The sequence below is a fragment of the Vanessa cardui genome, chromosome 29 (genome assembly GCF_905220365.1).
Source record: "Vanessa cardui chromosome 29, ilVanCard2.1, whole genome shotgun sequence".
In the NCBI taxonomy this organism is placed as follows: Eukaryota; Metazoa; Arthropoda; class Insecta; order Lepidoptera; family Nymphalidae; genus Vanessa; species Vanessa cardui.
The window spans coordinates 737732-755194 of record NC_061151.1 but is presented as its reverse complement, the minus strand read 5'-3'; the positions used below and the strand labels follow the sequence as shown (position 1 = coordinate 755194).

The window sequence follows — 17463 nt, the reverse complement described above, 5'->3', positions numbered from 1 at the left end:
GGCAGAAAGCAGAGGATGGAGTTTGAAGAGAAGCTACTGGTGTTGCTAGACTCCGACAATAAATGTTTACCCATAATGTGTTGTAAAATTACTAGTTAGCTATTTAATGAATACCATGATCAATACTTATAAGAATAACGAAAAAATCGAAATTTATGTTTTAATGAAACTGCTAAACCATTTTAATTAGTTGTTAACTTACATACGTGTGTATAACTTTTTTCTACATAATTAACTAATCTCTCAAATAAGTATTTAGTAGACAGTAAATATTTATTTTATAGGCTAAAAATTAATTTATAAACAATAATCGTCATATATTAATGATGAACGTAGCTTGTCCCGGTTGTCATTTGTCAATAATGGCAGTTGACTTTGCAGTGCATTCTGCATAATGCAGACTGCATCAATGCACTTTATCGTTTTACGATAGAGCATTTCACTACATTATTTTAAAATTCTTGTAACGTGTTTTTGGAATCAACTTAATAATTTCCAACAACTCGATAATTCCATCTTTGAAGTTTGAATTGCTTCTTTGCTAATTTAAATAAAATATCTCAAAAGCAATCGAAATAATTTAATTAATATAAACTTAGAAATTATATAAATAGTTTTACGGTAACGGAACGCAGTTTTTTTGAAAATGTCGTCCTTGGTGAATGTTTTGCTGCGGAAAAGTGCAAATTTAGCCAATTCGAAAGCCTTATTGGCGAATTTACCGGCTTTGTACAATGTTAAGTGAGTAAACTAATTAATATAATATCATAATAACACGTACGATTTGCAGGGGATTCATTTAAATATTATGTAACATTTCATATATCAACTTAATTGATGAAAAATATTATTTACTGAATGTTTTTCCTGATACTTAACGGTAAAATTTACAGAATAAAATAGTGTTAGCTTTTCATTTAATTAAATCATGTAAAATGTCAATTTAGAGATAAAAGCAACTTAAATAAAGTATATTATATTATTATATAGTATATTGTTTTAAACACCTAATAACGATGATGTGCTGACTGACTTCAGTCACACCGGCACATATCGTAGAACTCAAGTATGAACCCAACTAACACTGCTACATTCTGTATTAACAGTCACATGTAAAACCCATGGTTTGTAAGCTAACCGGGCACAATAAGCCCTGCCTATTTGATTCGGAGGAGAATTTCCATACTCTAAAACCCAATAAATTTAATAAGTCCATGCCCAGCTTGACATGTTGATACAGGGTCTAAGATTTCTGTAACAATTCCTAGACTCATAAGGCTGTAATCTACCCACACTTATTAATTATTGTTAATAATAATGTTTTTTCATCAGCTCCCAGCGAGATGCTCACAGATGGATGCCGGACGAGACATTTGTCAAGCAATTTGAAGGAGCTGTCATGTATCCTGAAGGAGTTACAGCCCTTATGAAACACCCGCCTTATAACAGTAAGCTTTATTTATTCAAGCATTCTATTTTATCCAAGGGTGCAAGCCAGTGCAATTAAAGGAACAAGAGACATAGCACCTTCCAAGGTCCATTTATGCTGTAAGGATTTGTTAATATTTCTTTCTCTAATGGGGTGGTGACCACTAACTAACTAGTAATGGTATAGTAGATTATCCGACTACCTATCAAATAAAAAAAATAAAATTAATGACCATACATACAAATCATGGAAATTGAATGATACACAACTAATACCTTTTTGTGAGACAACTTTTTCAGTCTTTAAAAGTAGGTAAAAAAAAATGTTTCAAGATGGCCTTTTAAATAAAACTAGTTATAACGGATTTTAATCGCGTATATTAATTATTTTGGACATCCCGACGTTTCGAGCACTTTACATCGTTCGTGGTCACGGGTAGACTGGCCTCACTGGGTAGGTAGGCCTCCCTAGTTTTATAAGGCCTGAATGATTGGCTCATAGACAAATATTAACTAAACAATTCTATTTTCCAGGCATTGTCGCACCGGCTGAAAAGAATGTCCGTAATATGATACTCAACTTTGGGCCTCAGCATCCCGCCGCTCACGGAGTGCTCCGTCTCGTGATGGAGCTTGAGGGTGAGGTGAATATCAACCTTATGTCTATATACATAGAGACTAGAAGTAATCTACATATTTAATAGGTTATATATTATATATCAGTATATAGTATGAGTTTAAAAATGGTTACTTATAAACGAAAGTTGAAAATAATAACTAATTCATTCAAAAATCCATAAATAAAAATGCATTTTCGTAATTTGATTGGTCAGGTTAATGATGACGTCACTTGCATGTTAACTGTGCTTACTGTATGTGGATTAAATGTAACACAGATTACAATACAGGCAAGTGACGTCACCCACCCCATTGCAGTGCCATATTGTCCATGTAGCGTTTTCGCGCTCTATTTAAATATGGAAGTTTTTAATTTGATATTTATCGGCAAATATGTACTAGAAGTAAATAAATAACATTTTTTGGATTCCTTAACCTTTGCTAAATGATATAAAATAGATTTTACAAACCAGTCAATTGGCCTATTGTAGCTTAAATTTTCATGGTCAAAAAAATCAAGGTCACTCGTTTCCCTCACGCGAAAAGGGGGAAATATATAATTAGCGGTATACACTCCATCTCTGCTTGAAACGTCACAATAGCAACAATCTTAGCCTATTATATAATAATCCATGTATTAAAAAAACACTTACAGATAAATCACGAAATCTGAGAAACTATTACACCTATGTACAGTCGGGGTAAGAAAAGGTTCGTCACCTTAAGATCTATTTTCGCGTGCTCAGTGTGAGCGATAATCTGCTTCACCGATCGAGAATGACATATTGCGTCGCAATGATTTGATGTTTAGATTCAAAACGTACTAAGAGCTTAAGAATTGATAAAGGAATTACTTAGAAAACTGACGATTTTTTTCTTACTACGGAAATTTACCGATTTTACGAAATGCAATCCCTAAGGGGGTGAAACAATATTTTATTAACAGTAATAATTTTTTATGGTATAAGTTGGCGGACGAGCATATGGACCTGATGGTAAGTGGTCACTATAACCCATAGACAATGACGCTATAATAAATATTAACTATTCCTTACATCGTCAATGTGCCACCAACTTTGGGAACTAAGATATTATATCCCTTGTGCCTGTTACACTGACTCACCCTTCAAACTGGAACACAACAATACTGAGTACTGTTGGCGGTAGAATAGCTGATGGTACCTACCCAGACGGCACAAAGCCCTACCACCAAGTAATCCTTGTAGATGGTGCGCGGTGCCGACCCGCATATCGGCCTGCTCCACCGCGGCACGGAAAAGCTGATCGAATACAAGACCTATACCCAGGCTTTGCCGTATTTCGACCGGCTCGACTACGTGTCTATGATGTGTAATGAGCAGTGCTACAGTCTGGCGGTCGAGAAGCTTCTGAATATCGATATTCCACTGCGAGCGAAGTATATCAGAAGTAAGTGTCATATAATTGTGTGAACCATCGCAGAAATTTTTAACTTTGCCTCTACGTATATAATAAATAAAAATTTTAACAAAAAGAAAAACCGACTTCAAACAAAACACTATTTTAAAACAAATGAATATACACGAAAAAGTAATAAAAATAATTGCGTATTCAACATATTTTTTAGAGTCTTCCTAAGTTAAATGAAATGAAAAATATTGGACTACTTAAAAGTCGATTTACGATTATATCATGTAGTTATAGTTATTGGTATATTTGGAGCGGTAAAAAAAATTATCAAAATCGGTCCACCCCGTAAAAAGTTATGAGGTAACAAACATAAAAAAAAAAGTACAGACGAATTGATAACCTCCTCCTTTTTGAAGTCGGTTGAAAAAGACGTATTACTCGATACAAGATTTTGTAGATGATAAAAAAGCGTGGAGTTAATACCTGTTGACTTCCAAGCAGGATATGTTAATTTAAATAATTGTATTAACTAACATGACTTTGTATTTTTTAAATGTTGAAAAAGAGTAACTAGTGAGTTTCTTGCTGGTTCTTCTCGGTAGAATCTACTTCCCGAACCGGTGGTAGCTTCACTTAATTGTTAATTGACGATACAAAAGTGCTTGTAAAAGTCCACTTGATTTAAGATTATTTTGATTTTGATAACCTCGAAAACTATTATCGATAGTATCGTTTTGGTCAAAACTACGAAAACTTTGACTTCGTCAGTCACTATTCTGTTCTCAAATATCATTCAAAGGCTATCGATAGTCCAAAACTATCGATAGTATCAATAATATCAAGTATAGTATAGCTTACAGATACTATCGATTTTCGACTGATTGAACTGAAATTAAATATTGGAGCAACTATGATACTTTATTTTATCCCCCAAAAAATATATGTAAGATACTCCATGAAAGGAAAAAGGATATTTTTTTTGCCTAAAATATGACAACGTTTAAATTAAAGTGAAGCCGCGCTCGACTACTACTTACGGAATGAAATGAAATGAAATGAAATGGAAATGAATAATGATAATTTGGGATGGTATACTCAATTCGGGTGTGATCGGTTTTACGAATTTTGCCGATGCGACATCTAAGTTGTGTCGTACTATGTACATTTCATTCCGTAACTAGTAGTCGAGCGCGGCTTCACTTGAATTTAGACGTTGTCATATTTTAGGCAAAAAAAAAATAGCCTTTTTCCTTTCATGGAGTATCTTACATATATTTTTTGGGGGATAAAATAAAGTATCATAGTTGCTCCAATATTTAATTTCAGTTCAATCAGTCGAAAATCGATAGTATCTGTAAGCTATACTATACCTGATACTATCGATATTATCGATAGTTTTGGACTATCGATAATCTTTGAATGATATTTGAGAACAGGATAGTGGTGTGGTACCATATGGTTACAATGGTTGGTGGCAGCTCTGTTCGCGGAAATCACGCGTCTGCTGAACCACATAATGGCGGTGGGCACGCACGCGCTGGACGTTGGCGCGCTGACGCCGTTCTTCTGGCTTTTCGAGGAGCGCGAGAAGATGATGGAGTTCTACGAGCGCGTCAGCGGCGCCCGCATGCACGCCGCCTACATCCGCCCGGGGGGCGTCTCCCTCGTGAGTCCAACCCGCCTTGGACCATATACCTATAAGTTGTTTCGTTACAATTAGAACGCGTGCATCTTAACCGATGATTGCGGGTTCAAACCCAGGCAAACACCACTATATATATGTGCTTAATTAATAATAATAATAAATATGAGACAACATCACATACATTACTCTGATCCCAATGTAAGTAGCTGAAGCACTTGTGTTATGGAACATCAGAAGTAACGACGGTACCACAAACACCCAGACCCAAGACAACATAGAAAACTAATGGTAATCTACATCGACTCGGCCGGGAATCGAACCCGGGACCTCAGAGTGGCGTACCCATGCAAACCGGTGTACACACCACTCGACCACGGAGGTCGTCAAATTGTGTTCATAATTCATCTAGTGCCGGTGAAGGAAAACATCGTAAGGAAACCTGCATGTGTCTAATTTCTAAGAAATTCTGCCACATGTGTATTTTACGTTAATGGGACAGGAGACCTTAGCCCAGTATTGCGAAATTTATAGGCTGTTACTTTCCTTTACTATATTCCAAGTACTCGGCCCCCAGGACATGCCGCTGGGCCTGATGGATGACATCTACGAGTTTGCCAGCAAGTTCGGCGAGCGGCTTGATGAGGTGGAAGACGTGCTGACCACCAACCGCATCTGGGTGCAGCGCACCAAGGACGTGGGCGTGGTCACCGCGCAGGACGCGCTCAACTACGGGTTCAGGTATATCGAAGGGGGGGGGGGAGGTATCTCCAATATGTTAACATGTTACCGCCAAGTTCAATAAATAAATATATCAATAAATATTGGCAAGTGGGCCATCTCAGGATAATTTTGTCATGACCTTAGTCCATTATGACGACTCCGCAATTTTTGAAATTCTATTAAAAAAATAATGTGCTGAAATGTACCCAGTATGTGCTATTATGTGCTGCTTAAAAAACAAATTACTCAATAATACGCACATGACAGCTCATGTCGAGTACATTGTGGCACAATTAAAAAAAAAAGATAAGAGTAGCGGTACCAACCCGACTTGAAAAAAAGGCCTCCTCATAAAAATGATATTTTTTGAGTTAATTTGTTTTTCAAAGGGCACACCATAGCACATACCGGGCACATTTCAGCACATTTATTTTTCAATAGAATTTAAAATTTTGCGGTGTCATCATAATGGACATGTCATTGGCGCCAAAATTGATTTGTTAAATCGTAAAGATGGTGGAATATACACTTGCTCACTATACTCAATAAAAAATCACCAAATACTAAAATCCAAGTAACAAGCTCCCAACAAAATTACAAACATTCTTCACAAATATCCTAATATCTTTAGCATTCAAATTTTTATAATTATCACCTACGCCATGTTTGTATATCATTTGGACATATTACCTAATAACAAACAATCCTCATAAATATGTTTAGTCTGTAATGTATTGTCTTCCAACTGCCATATTTATCTATCTTTTGGACATATTCCTTATATTCTTGGAACAGTTCTTTCTTCCCTCTCTCGCTCTCTTGTCCAGAAAGTTCGACAACCGAACCCACTTTTCGCAGATGCTGACTGGACACAACGCCTGTGGGTTACCTAACCCCTCCACAATCCCTTAAATCCCACACCGTGAAAAGGATTTGACAGATTGGCTAGCTGGCTGAACATGAGAATGCTGTTGTTTCCCCGGCATCGTAAGGGTTATCTATGGGTCATCTATGGGGGTGGTGGATGGTACGCCTTACTGTTCAATGCTAAATGATTGCCTATAACTTGGGGTGATGTAATGGTAATGGTACCCCGTATAGCTAAATATGTTTGGGCGTTTAAAGGTTTTGGTGGAATAAACAAACTCGCATATATTCATACATGTCGTCGTCATTACGTCGGAAAAATGGCCTTAAATGAACCGAGAAAGTCAAATTTTGGATATTACGAGGGGGGGGGGGGGGCTATGGCTAAAAATTCGGCTTAAAAATGAACCGACATAGCCAAACTTTGGATATTATTGGGGGGATGGCTATAATAGCTTAACTTTCAATTGTCGTCCAAAATAACTCTGGGTTTTCCGCCAGCTTGAAATAAGGGTTTAATTCAATTTTTTTTATGATAAGTCGGTTCTCCCCCGTCGAGATACGAAATTTTTTATGTTATACTTTTTTGCTACTCTTTGCACGATCCACAATTAAGATCTTATACATTTTTCACGTATCGATCATCGTTATCGAGTTATCAAAAAAAAACCACAATTTTTGGGACAAAAAATAGTTTTTCGCTATTTATTTTTTTCTTGTGGAAGATATCGAAATGTTTTTGGAATGTTACTTGTAGAGCGTGTTCAGCTAAATATTAAGTAGCAAAGTTGGTAGCCGCTCACACGGTTGTATCCACACGTAAAAATGTATGGATGCCCCACGTAATAACCAATATTTGGCTTTCTCGGTTCTTTTGCATTTCCAAATATTTATAATGACTGGACTTATGTACCCTTATAAATAATATGCTTAGTCTGTTTTCTAGATATTCAAAGGATTTCAATTAAGTCCAAATAAGTAGTAAAAAGCTTTCAACACGGTAGCTTCTGGTCTGTATTCCAATAGATGGAACAAAACAAATGTATTATGCATGCAAATTATGAATTGGTAAAATAGAAGCGTTAGCAAAAGTGATATCGGAACTTTGGAAGCATCATTGAAGTGGATATAAGTGGTTTAAGCAGTATGAATGAGGTCTTGTAAATCTCCCCCTCAAGAAAAGGGGGGGAGGATCGTAATCCAGGAGATCATTTGATGAAAAGTCCAAAGAAAATCAGCTACAAAATATTATTACGACTTCGCTTGCGTTTTAGGGTGTCGGGTTGTCACGTGTCATCCAAAAAAAGTAGCCCATGTCCTTTCTTGGAGTTCAAGTTTGCTTCACACCAAATTTCATGAAATTCGGTTTCAGTTTGGTCGTGAAATACAGTCAGACAGAGTTACTTTCAACTTTCATGTATAATATTATTATGGATAATAATAGCGCGACCTGTTCCTTTACTGTTACTGATGTACTGATTTGTCTTTTACGCGATATGTCCAGCGGTGTAATGCTCCGCGGGTCGGGCATCAAGTGGGATTTGCGCAAGAGCCAGCCCTACGACGCCTACCACCTTGTCGACTTCGACGTGCCCATCGGCACTCACGGCGACTGCTACGATCGGTGAGACGAATAAATATTGGACCACACCAGAGCAGCTGAGATGGCCCAGTGGTTAGAACGCGTGCATCTTAACCGATGATTGCGGGTTCAAACCCAGGCAAGCACCACTATATATATGTGTTTATAATTCATCTCGTGCTCGGCGGTTGAAGGAAAACATCGTGAGATAACCTGCATGTGACTAATTTCATCGAAATTCTGCCACATGTGCATTCCACCAACCCGCATTGGAACAGCGTGGTGGAATGTGTTCCAAATCCTCTCCTTAATAGAAGAGGAGGCCTTAACCCACGAGTGGGAAATTTACAGGCTGTTACTTTACTACTACTTACTACATACAATACTCTGATTTCAATGTAAGTAGCTAAAGCACTTGTGTTACGGAACATCAGAAGTAACGACGGTACAAACACCCAGACCCCAGACAACATAGAGAACTAATGAAGTTTTTCTACGACGACTCGGGAATCGAACCCAGGACCTCGGAGTTGCGTACCCATGGAAACCGGTATACACACCTCTAGACCACAGAGGTTTCCAGAAGAAAATATAACATTGTATAAGATGATCATTGATTGTTCACGTGCTTAATTTGTATTTGTAATTTATCTCGGCGGTGAGGCAAACATCGTAAGGAAACCTGCATGTGCCTAATTTTGATGATATTCAGCTATATCTATCTACTTAACCGATTTGGAGCTGCTTGGAATGTGAATTCCAAGACTTTTGACCTTTTTACAGTCTATGTACTACTACTTTACTAATATATACAAGTATGTTAAATTTGGATAATTAATCGAAATGGTAGAAAAGTCGAGACAAGACAACACTTTTGTTTCTTGATAGAAGAAAATTTAATTAAATTTAAATATATTTCTAATGTCATGTCACTTAATGGTCACCTCCCATTGAAACTGACACTATAATAAATATTAAGGATTCCTTACATCGATATCGACCTTGATTGGCTACTAAGATGTTAAGTCCCTTGTGCCTGCAGTTACACTGGCTAACTCACCCTCCAAACTGGAACAAAACATTTAAATGAAACTAGTTATAACGGATTAGTGACCACGAACGCTGTAAAGTGCTCGAAACGTCGGGATGTCCAAAATATTTAATATACGCGATTCAAATCCGTTATAACTAGTTTTATTTAAATGTGTAATAATCGCGAAAATTTAAGACAACATTATGGAACAAATCAATACCAAGTGTAGCTGGTTGAATGTCTGATGAGTGCTGTTGGGACAGCTACCTGATCCGCGTTGAGGAGATGCGGCAGAGCTTGCGCATCATCGAGCAATGCCTCAACCAGATGCCGCCCGGGGAGGTGAAGACGGACGACGCCAAACTCACGCCGCCCTCGCGCGAGGAGATGAAGGTGAGCCAGCGGACTGACGACCCTATAGCACACGTGATAGAGTTCATTATCCATTGACAGGACTTGACTGACCAGCGGACTGACGACCCTATAGCAGACGTGATAGAGTTCATTATCCATTGACAGGACTTGACTGACCAGCGGACTGACGACCTTATTACACACACAGTAGAGTTTATTATCAATTGACAGGATTTGACTGACTAGGCGTGAGATAAAGGGAAGCCAGACTTGCACACGTAATAGAGTTAATTATCCATTGACAGGACTTGACTGACTAGGCGTGAGAGAAAGGGAAGCCAGACTCCCGCCGGATTGTCAACCTTATGATGCACGCTGTAAGGTTCATTGTCGTTTGTCAGGATTTGCCTGACTATGTGTGAGAGAAAGGGATGCTAGATAGACAGGCACCGCAACTCGTTACCCCTTCCATAAGAAATTTCACTTCAAAAAATAATCAGTATGATTCATAATCTATCAATACAGTTTAACTATGGGGCGCAAAGAACCCCATAGGGCTTAATATTGTTTATATTATTTTTTCAATCGTTAAAGTAACATCGGAATGTCGTCATAATCATTATTAGTTTCACCTGTTACTCACTAGGTCGGCCTAGCATGAAAATTATTAGGAAAACTCTGAAAACTTCCACTATGATTCCAACCATATTTGGGGGTGATTTGCAACTGAATGGACATCATAAATTAAGGAGGGGTGAACTGCGACACTGCGACGTCAAAATAACCCTTTTGTAATCCTTACAGACTTCAATGGAGGCGCTGATCCATCACTTCAAGCTGTTCACCCAGGGCTACGCCGTGCCCCCCGGAGCCACCTACACCGCCGTGGAGGCGCCAAAGGGAGAGTTCGCGGTATACCTCGTCTCGGACGGCAGCTCCAAGCCATACCGGTACCCGTTGCCTTATAAGCTACTTTACCAGCGAGTTGAGTCGAGATGGCCCAGTGGTTAAAACGCCTGCATCTTAACCGATGATTGCGGGTTCAAACCCAGGCAAGCACCGCTGATTCATGTGCTTAATTTGTCTTTATAATTGATCTCGTTCTCAGCGGTGAAGGAAAACATCGTGAGGAAACCTGCATGTGACAAATTACATAGAAATTCTGCCACATGTGCATTCCACCAACCCGCATTGGAACAGCGTGGTGGAATATGTTCCAAACCTTCTCCTCAAAGGGATAGGAGGCCTTTAGCCCAGCAGTGGGAATTTACAGGCTGTTGTTGTTGTTGTTGTTACCAGCGAGGCTGTCAGGAATCCAGCTCCAATTAATATTAGCTTTTGTCCCGGACAAATATCTTACCAATCTCGGTCAGTTGTTATATTACACAAATGTTTGCCTCCAAGATGGTGATGATTGCGGGTTTCTTGCCGGTTTTTCTCGGTAGAATCTACTTTCCAAACCGGTGGTAGCTTCAATTAATTGTTAAATGACGATTCAAAGGTGCTTGTAAAAGCCTACTTGAATAAAGTATATTTTGATTTTTGAAACCCAAACAAGCGTCACTTGTGTTTGTAAGTCATCTCGAGCTCGGCGGTGAAGGGAAACATCGTGAGGAAACCTGCACGTTTCTAATTTCAACGAAATTCTGCTACAAATATTCTCAATGAGAGAGGAGGCCTTATCAGTATGTTTACAGCTGTTTTCATGATATGATTGTATGTCCTCAGGTGCAAGATAAAGGCGCCCGGGTTCGCTCACCTTGCGGCGCTCGAAAAGATCGGGACAAACTCAATGCTGGCTGACATTGTTGCCATCATCGGTACCCTGGATATCGTGTTCGGAGAAATAGACCGATAGACAGACATACACAATTATATATACATCGACAGACTTCAAATACCGATCAAATGATACTAACTTGATTATTTACTTATGATCCTGTCATACTTAATTATAAATGAAATACTTATGGTTTTTGTAAGTATTACCTTAGGGGGTGGAAGTGTTATTTGAACACAAATACGCATTGATTTTTTTGTATCGATGTTATTAATAAAATAAAAGAATCTCATAATGTAATAAATTCGAAATGATATTATGTAATCTGTACGCTCCCAATTTGTATTCCCTTAGGGGGTGATTTTTCAAAAAACCTTTCAAAGTCTGTAGTTATTTTAAGTTATCTAGCTTAGATTATTTAGTAGGTTTAATCAAAAAATGTGATTATTTTATACAATTAAATTGTATATAAGAATTAAATTGGTCTGTCTAAACAGTATTTCAATTTAATTGATAACAACATTGATTAAATAATGAAAGTAAACAGTTTGTACATCAAATCGGTATTTACCTTCAAAATGACTTATAAAGTCTCGACATTAATTAGTATTTGTTAATCAATGTAACTTAAAACCTATAAATTAAATATATTCGAACATTGAAGTATTTTTATTTAATATTAATCCTAAGCTGGTGGTAGGTGGTTACAAGCCCGTCTTGGTAAGACTTTCTCATCAGATAAACAGTAATTCTTTGTTGCGATTCCCAGGTTGGTGGTCCATTGGCGAAGCAAGGGCTGGTTAGTATTTCTTACATAGTTAGAAATGTACCTGCTGACGGTAACTGTTCAGTACCGTTAGCAATGAACAAGTAACTAAATATTGACCATTCTCTACATCGCCCATGCGTTGTAGTTCCACTGGCTCACCAATCTAGAACATAAGTGTACTAATTACAATTTTGGCTGTGGATTATCTGATGAGTGACCGTTACATAGCCATATAAACTTGCACAAATATTATAATCGAGTTGAATCGAATTTATTTATCAAGATATATATCGCGTAATAATTACACAAATCGAAGTGAACTAAAGATAACACTACTATGGCGTTGAATTTGTGTAAACTGTGAATTTTTTATGTATATAACATTCAAGAATTGTAGTTAACAATAAAAAAATGCCTTAACTTAATAAGGCATCCTGAGACCCATTGGAAATTATTTACAGCAATGTGCATTGTATATTAAGACATTCAATTAATATGACTATTGTTGGGATAAACAAGCAACATCAGCGTCAAGTCGTCCCACAACTTTCTTTTAAAAAAAAAAAAGGCGGGAGATTCGTGGTTGACAATATGTAGAATGTTTTTTTATTGCGATAGATTGATTGTTATTTTAAATTAAAGATAATTTTTTTAGAGGTTAATCTACTTCTAAAAGTATAATTATTATTTACACGTTAAAATTTAGTTCTATTATTTTATACATGTATTTAAACTCTGTTTAGATTAGGGGTTATTAATTATTATGTGGGCCGATCCCGGCGGCACTGCAATGCCGGGCCGACCCGTGACGGGAGTGGAGCGAGCCCCGAACATCCCGTCGTGGTACAAAAATCAGTTTAATATACTGGTCCCGCAGTGCGGGAACTTTCAGATATTAAGCTGAAAAGAACAGATACTACACTTTGATCTTAGCCAAAAGGCCGAGAAGCGATACTGAATTTCGTATACCTGCGAAGGTCATTCTCGGAGAGAAAATCTAGCCAGCGCGATTCAGAATTCGTCACGAAATTAAGAGCGCCATCTATGAAAAGTAATGAACACTACGTAGTTCAAACTACCAAAATGATTCAATACGTGCCGCTAGCTAAATTAACAATTGAGATGTTACTGGATTAAAAGTTTATTAAAATATTGCTAATTTTACTAGATATTAATGAGTAATTACATAATGATTCAATTTAATTTTATTGTAAATTAAATTAAATCATTATGAGAAAAACCTGACTAGAAAGAAAACAACGATCTTTTTTTTAACCGATTGTTTTATTTAATTGCAAAAATAATTTATAAAAAAAAAAGTTAACTGCCTTCAAAATAAAGAAACACCAGAGATGAAAATAAATAACAATAAATAATATTTTTAAGGAGTTTATAAAAACGAGTTTTACTATGTATGATATATACCTAAGTCAGTACAAAAAATGGTCGGTTTGACCATTTTTTGAGGTCGGTGTCAGCACTGCCAGCCAGCAGCAGACATTTTTGTCTTATTTTCGTTGTGTCCTGGCTGGCGCTGATCTTTAACGAATAAACATACAAACACATACTTACTAAAATAGGTAGTAGCCTAAATAGACCATCACACTCAAATATAATTCAATTCTAACTGAGCTGGTAGCCTCCTTTTTTGTAGTCAATTAAAATAACCGGTAATTCAAATATAATTTTATATCGAATATGGTGTATTCATTCATAGTTCAAAAATCGGCTACGAATAATAAATCATTACAAAATTTAATGCAACATATGTAGTCCTGAAGATATCTTCTTATAACAAAAATATAGCTCGCAAACCTCCAATCTGGTTTTTGATATCACATAGGTAAAGCCACGTCTGGACATTAGTCAACGACGACAATAATTGTCAGATAATTTGATAATTGGTTGACTACTGTCTGTATGTTTTGGTGTATCGGTTTACATTATGTTATGGTAAATCTATATTAATATTATAAATGTGAAAGTAACTCTGTCTGTGTGTCGCTCTTTTAAGACCAAACCAAAGAAGCGAATTTGATGAAATTTGGTATGAAATAAACTTGAAAGTCCAAGGAAGGACAAAGGCTACTTTTTTGCGAAACGCATGACAACCAATCGGGGCGTATTAGGGGATAAGTAGCCAATCCACTAAAACGCGAGCAAGAACTAGATTATAATATATTAAGGGGGCATATTAGGCCCTAGGTGCAAAATTACCATTTGCCAATTTAAACTTTTCAATATTTTTAAACAAAATATTCCATTGGTCAAACGAACGTGAGTTAACACAATATTTGAAACAAATCGAAATTGAATATTACAAAAAAAAAAAAGTAATAATTACGAAATATATGTATATATAATAAACAGTTGCTAACATTATTAACAAATATAAACGCCGGTTTCTGATAAGAAATACTTAAAATAGGGTGAAGTATACAGGGAAACAGCAGACACAAGTATGAAGCCCACAGTTAATGTTATTTTCATTTTCGCTTTACTGCAGGTGAGTTTTAATTACTATATTATTTAATTAATTACATACTCAATAAATACTGTTACTTTTGTTGATCCTATGGTATACGCTATGTATGGTTGCTAAAACTCAGCGTTGAACATTTAGGGTAATTGTTTGCTTCCCCGAGGTATATTAATTCTTGGTGATAGATCTTTGGGCAAGTCCGTCTGGGTAGGTACCACTCATTAGATATTTTACCGCCAAATAACAGTATTTAGTATTGTTGTGTTCCGGTTTGAAGAGTGAGTGCGCCATAATCTTAGTTCCGAAGGATGGTGGCGCATTGCTGATTTAAGGAATGGTTAATATTTCTTGCAGCGCCATATTTATCAGATGACATACATCACGCTAACATATGCCATAAAAATTTGAACAATGAAACACTAGCTGTTATTTTACTACTTTATATGAATATATGTTCATATGTATTGTTTCAGCAAGCATTTTCGCAATGCCTGCCAGCAGCCCCATATTGCCTGACTCCGCCAGCGCTAGACCTGCTCCTGCCGCCTCTTGCCTCACCCTTGCCAATAACGGCTCTACCAGCTATGCCCTGCCCGCCAGCAGACCTGCCTTTGTTAGCTCCAGTGCTAGCGTCCACGCTGTCAGCTTCCCTGGCGGCTACTCTGCCACCGTTACTAGAAGCAGCACTGCCGACTGTTTTGACATCAGCTTTGGCGGCAGCAGGGCCTCTGTTGGGGGCTTTGCAGTGCGGACCACTGCCAGCGCCGTGTGGTCTACCAGCGCCAGTAGCTTACGCTGCCCCTGCTTGTGCCTGCGCGGCGCCAGCCCCGATCCCCTGTTCCTACGCTTCCCCTCTCCCCGCATGCCCTTGCCCCGCCCCTGCCCCTGCCCCTGTGTACTACGCTGCGCCAGCCCCACCCACGTGTTTATGTTTTTGAATCAATATGTAATACGTTAAAAAAGTAATTAATTTTGTGTTTGATATTCTTTTTGTTTATTTCATAATTGTTTTGTAATTAATGTTCAACTATATTATGTAAGATAGTGTTCTGATAAAAGTTTTGAAATGAATAAAATTTTTATATGAAATATATATTTTTTTCTACTTACTATCGCAACTAATACTCGTAAATGTCCTTAAACCCTTTTTACATTCTCGAGTTAAGTAAAAAAACAGCATGTAAAATGTCCTTATATGATCCAAGATTAAAACGGAAAAAAACTGTTATAAGATTGGAAGGTACCATTTATGATAAAGGATAACAAGTGGCTTTTTAGATGACATCAAACATTGGGAATAAAAAGATCCCTAAAAAATCATTAAAAAAATTAAGACCAATTGGGAACTAAAAATATTCTTTCGTCGAATTTCTTCTTTTAAGTCGTATTTTGTATCAAGATACTCAAAACCTGTAGAACTATTGATAGTTTGACCATCCAGATAGATTGACCTCGAAAGCTATTTAGGATATCGATAGTATCGTTTAGACAGCACTATCGATAGTGACAAATATATCGGTAGTATGTCGATACTAAGTAATGGCTTTTGTAACACTATTTAAAGTATCAATAGTATTAGTCATGGGCAACTATCGATAATGTATCGATAGTGGACTATCGATATGCAACACTAATGAAAAACACGAGGGTGTAATGTCATAATGTCGTATGCGACATTGATTTCAAAAATTAATATTATAGAATACATGTATCACGAAATCACGCATTACGATCTCACTTTTCACAATTTCACGAGTGAGATAAGAAGTGAGCTCTTAGAGTGAGTTAGTCTAAAATCTGAATAACAATTAACAAATTGGACATCAAAATAATTTAAATAAAACAATAAGTTAATGTTTTTATTATTATTTAATAACTTTGGTTACAGAATTTAAAAATTAATTAAATTCTTAACAACATAATAAGATACAGCGAATGATTTCAAATGTTTTACGAGATAAAACTTTTAAAATAAAACGCTGCGATACCCAAAACCGTTAACACTAAAGTACTAAGGCACGAATAAGCCAAACATATGCGATACTTGATTTTTTATAACGATACATCACTAGCGGGCTTAGGCAAAGTTCATACAGACAAGAGTATAAAAAAATATTTAAAAAACTAAACAAACACTTCATTCAGTCTAAAAAAACACCTATTTAATAAATGTCAACTTGACGTCTTAGATTGATAATTTTAAACAAAAAAAAAACAGTTGACAGTTGTATTGGTTTCAGCCCGCTGATGTCATTATGCTTAGGTTGGTATCATTGTGTTCGTATAAATATAATTCAAGATACGCATAGCCGGCCTCTTATTTTATTACTAGTAACATAAAGATTATAGAAAAAAACTGGTACATTCCAATTTTAAATTTGTGTCAGATTTTATAACACATTATTTTTCAATAATTAAAAATATTTAGACAACCTTTAAAATTAAATAAAGAACAATTTGGTTAAAATTATTTTAACAATACTATTACAAATTCTCATTTTTAAAAACCTTATCCGAGACAAGGATCTCACTATACAGCCAATAATTATTTTTTAATTAAAGATTGTCATAAATTTTTGCACAGATAACAATTAAATAAGACATTTTAATTAAATACCGCAGTTTTAAAGCACAGTAAGGGATCACAGTGGCTTTCTATTTTCGGTGTATAAAAAACTATATTAAAAAAAAATGTGACTAGTAATTTTGCTAAGACTAATTCCGAGATTCTACATCAGATTTTTTGGAAATGTATTTATTGTAATTGGTATTGTCAGATTATTTATATATCTAAAT

General features: G+C 36.5%; 1 protein-coding gene and 1 non-coding gene across 2 annotated transcripts; one reads left to right on the top strand and one right to left on the bottom strand.

Moving 5' to 3' along the window:
- The first annotated feature begins 404 nt into the window (after positions 1-404).
- On the top strand, positions 405-12079 carry LOC124541977 (NADH-ubiquinone oxidoreductase 49 kDa subunit-like). Its single transcript, XM_047119922.1, has 10 exons — positions 405-741; positions 1333-1448; positions 1963-2072; positions 3273-3474; positions 4914-5101; positions 5655-5818; positions 8172-8291; positions 9546-9675; positions 10441-10586; positions 11365-12079. Exons 1-10 carry the CDS (start codon positions 647-649, stop codon positions 11492-11494), a joined length of 1401 nt encoding a protein of 466 aa, XP_046975878.1. The 5' UTR covers positions 405-646; the 3' UTR covers positions 11495-12079.
- Positions 12080-12945: 866 nt separating this feature from the next.
- LOC124542049 lies at positions 12946-13138 on the bottom strand. Its single transcript, XR_006967303.1, has one exon. It is a non-coding gene; the product is annotated as a U2 spliceosomal RNA (small nuclear RNA).
- Positions 13139-17463: the final 4325 nt, after the last annotated feature.

What these genes read in the sequence shown, in the direction of transcription:
- LOC124541977 (XM_047119922.1), top strand. Translation starts at nt 647, where the DNA reads ATGTCGTCCTTGGTGAATGTTTTGCTGCGGAAAAGTGCAAATTTAGCC. An exon ending in TGATGGAGCTTGAGGGTGAG is followed by an intron (nt 2,073 to 3,272) that starts GTGAATATCAAC and finishes TAATCCTTGTAG; the next exon opens with ATGGTGCGCGGTGCCGACCC. An exon ending in GCCCGGGGGGCGTCTCCCTC is followed by an intron (nt 5,102 to 5,654) that starts GTGAGTCCAACC and finishes CTCGGCCCCCAG; the next exon opens with GACATGCCGCTGGGCCTGAT.